The sequence below is a fragment of the Limulus polyphemus genome, unplaced genomic scaffold (assembly GCF_000517525.1).
Source record: "Limulus polyphemus unplaced genomic scaffold, Limulus_polyphemus-2.1.2 Scaffold3092, whole genome shotgun sequence".
Taxonomy (NCBI): domain Eukaryota; kingdom Metazoa; phylum Arthropoda; class Merostomata; order Xiphosura; family Limulidae; genus Limulus; species Limulus polyphemus.
The window spans coordinates 142,910-144,307 of record NW_013668702.1 but is presented as its reverse complement, the minus strand read 5'-3'; the positions used below and the strand labels follow the sequence as shown (position 1 = coordinate 144,307).

Sequence of the window (1,398 nt, the reverse complement as noted above, 5' to 3'; positions counted from 1 at the left end):
TTTAAAAATTCAACAACCTCAGTAACCAACAAGAAGACGACCCAGAAGAGTGTACTGAAGTGATTGAATAGTTTGATAAGTTCTCTCTCTCTCTCACAGACTTCAGAATCAAGTTGTAGAACTAGTAGTTGTGGGTAATTCCATAAACCCTGAACATCTGTCTGTCAAAATTAATACTGACATGGCAGGGCACACTAGATTACATGCTTATGAATTGCTGATTAAATGAATGCTATTTTTTTTTTTATGAGTAGCTGAAAAGTAAAAGATTGTAAATTGGGCTTTATTTTGCTTTGGTTTTTTTTTTGTATTTGACAGACTGATTGAAATCTGTGTTGTTCATTGGATAGGGCACTTCAGAGCAGTAAATAACTTGTTAAGATGTAAAAACAGAAATTAGAGGTTAGCATAATGCTGCATCACACTTCTGATTTGGGGAGGAAGGTAAAACAAAAGAGGAGATCGAGTTTCTCTGTACAGAACTGAATCATACATATGAATGTGATATATTGACTTTTATTCTACAAACAAAAAGTGGAACATCTGTGAGAAGTTTTTAATTTGTAGACTAAAAGAAAAGTCTCCAAATAAGGATTATTATATATTTTTAAACTAATATTATTGAAGATGGAAGGTTATTTCAGGTAGTGTTTGATAAGCTATACTTCTGGTAACTTTTATGTTCTTTGAAAGTGGAGAATTAATAAAAAATAAACATTGTCACGAGTCCAGCTGTTTGAAATAATAATAATGAAAATAACATTTTCAGAGGTTGAGTTCAGAGTTCAACTATTTCTTCAAATATTTAATGATGTTTTTTTTTTTTTAACCTAGATTTGGTCAAGTTTATAGCAGGAAGATTTATTGATATGACAGTTCTGGTGACTTGCTAGTAATGATGTTTTCCTGATATATTGTTACTGAATGTAGTTTTGTGGAATGAATGAGACAAGGTGTTAGTATTACTGATGTTATAATTATTTGGACTATTATTATTAATATTAATATTTTAGTTACTGAATGTATTGTTGAGTTAGAAACTTTTTATAGTCATATAATTTTTTCTTCTCCAAATGTATTATAGTTTTTTAAAATAAAAATGACCTATTCCAAACCTATATTTATGGGAAACTTGTTTCAAATAATGGACATATATTATTTGTTGCATTGTTTTGTGTAGGTGTGGGATTATGAAACAGGAGATTACGAGAAAACCATGAAGGGCCACACAGACTCAGTCCAAGACATTGCATTTGACCACACTGGAAAATGGCTAGGTAAAAAAAATCTAATTAAAGTATTCACCTATTTAGCTGCTATGAAGTGGAACTTAGGTTCATGTGTCGCTCGTATATTGGCTGCTTGAACCTCGTGAAAATTCATTCTTTTTGCTTTACA

At 30.8% G+C, this 1,398-nt stretch overlaps 1 protein-coding gene across 1 annotated transcript in view; it reads left to right on the top strand.

The window, feature by feature from the left end:
- Positions 1 to 1,398, top strand: part of LOC106468637 (lissencephaly-1 homolog) — a 16,755-nt gene that overhangs the window by 3,364 nt on the left and 11,993 nt on the right. The window contains exon 4 of the mRNA XM_013929064.2: positions 1,181 to 1,277. Coding sequence (XP_013784518.1) covers positions 1,181 to 1,277 — 97 coding nt within the window. The remainder of the gene's footprint in view (positions 1 to 1,180; positions 1,278 to 1,398) is intronic.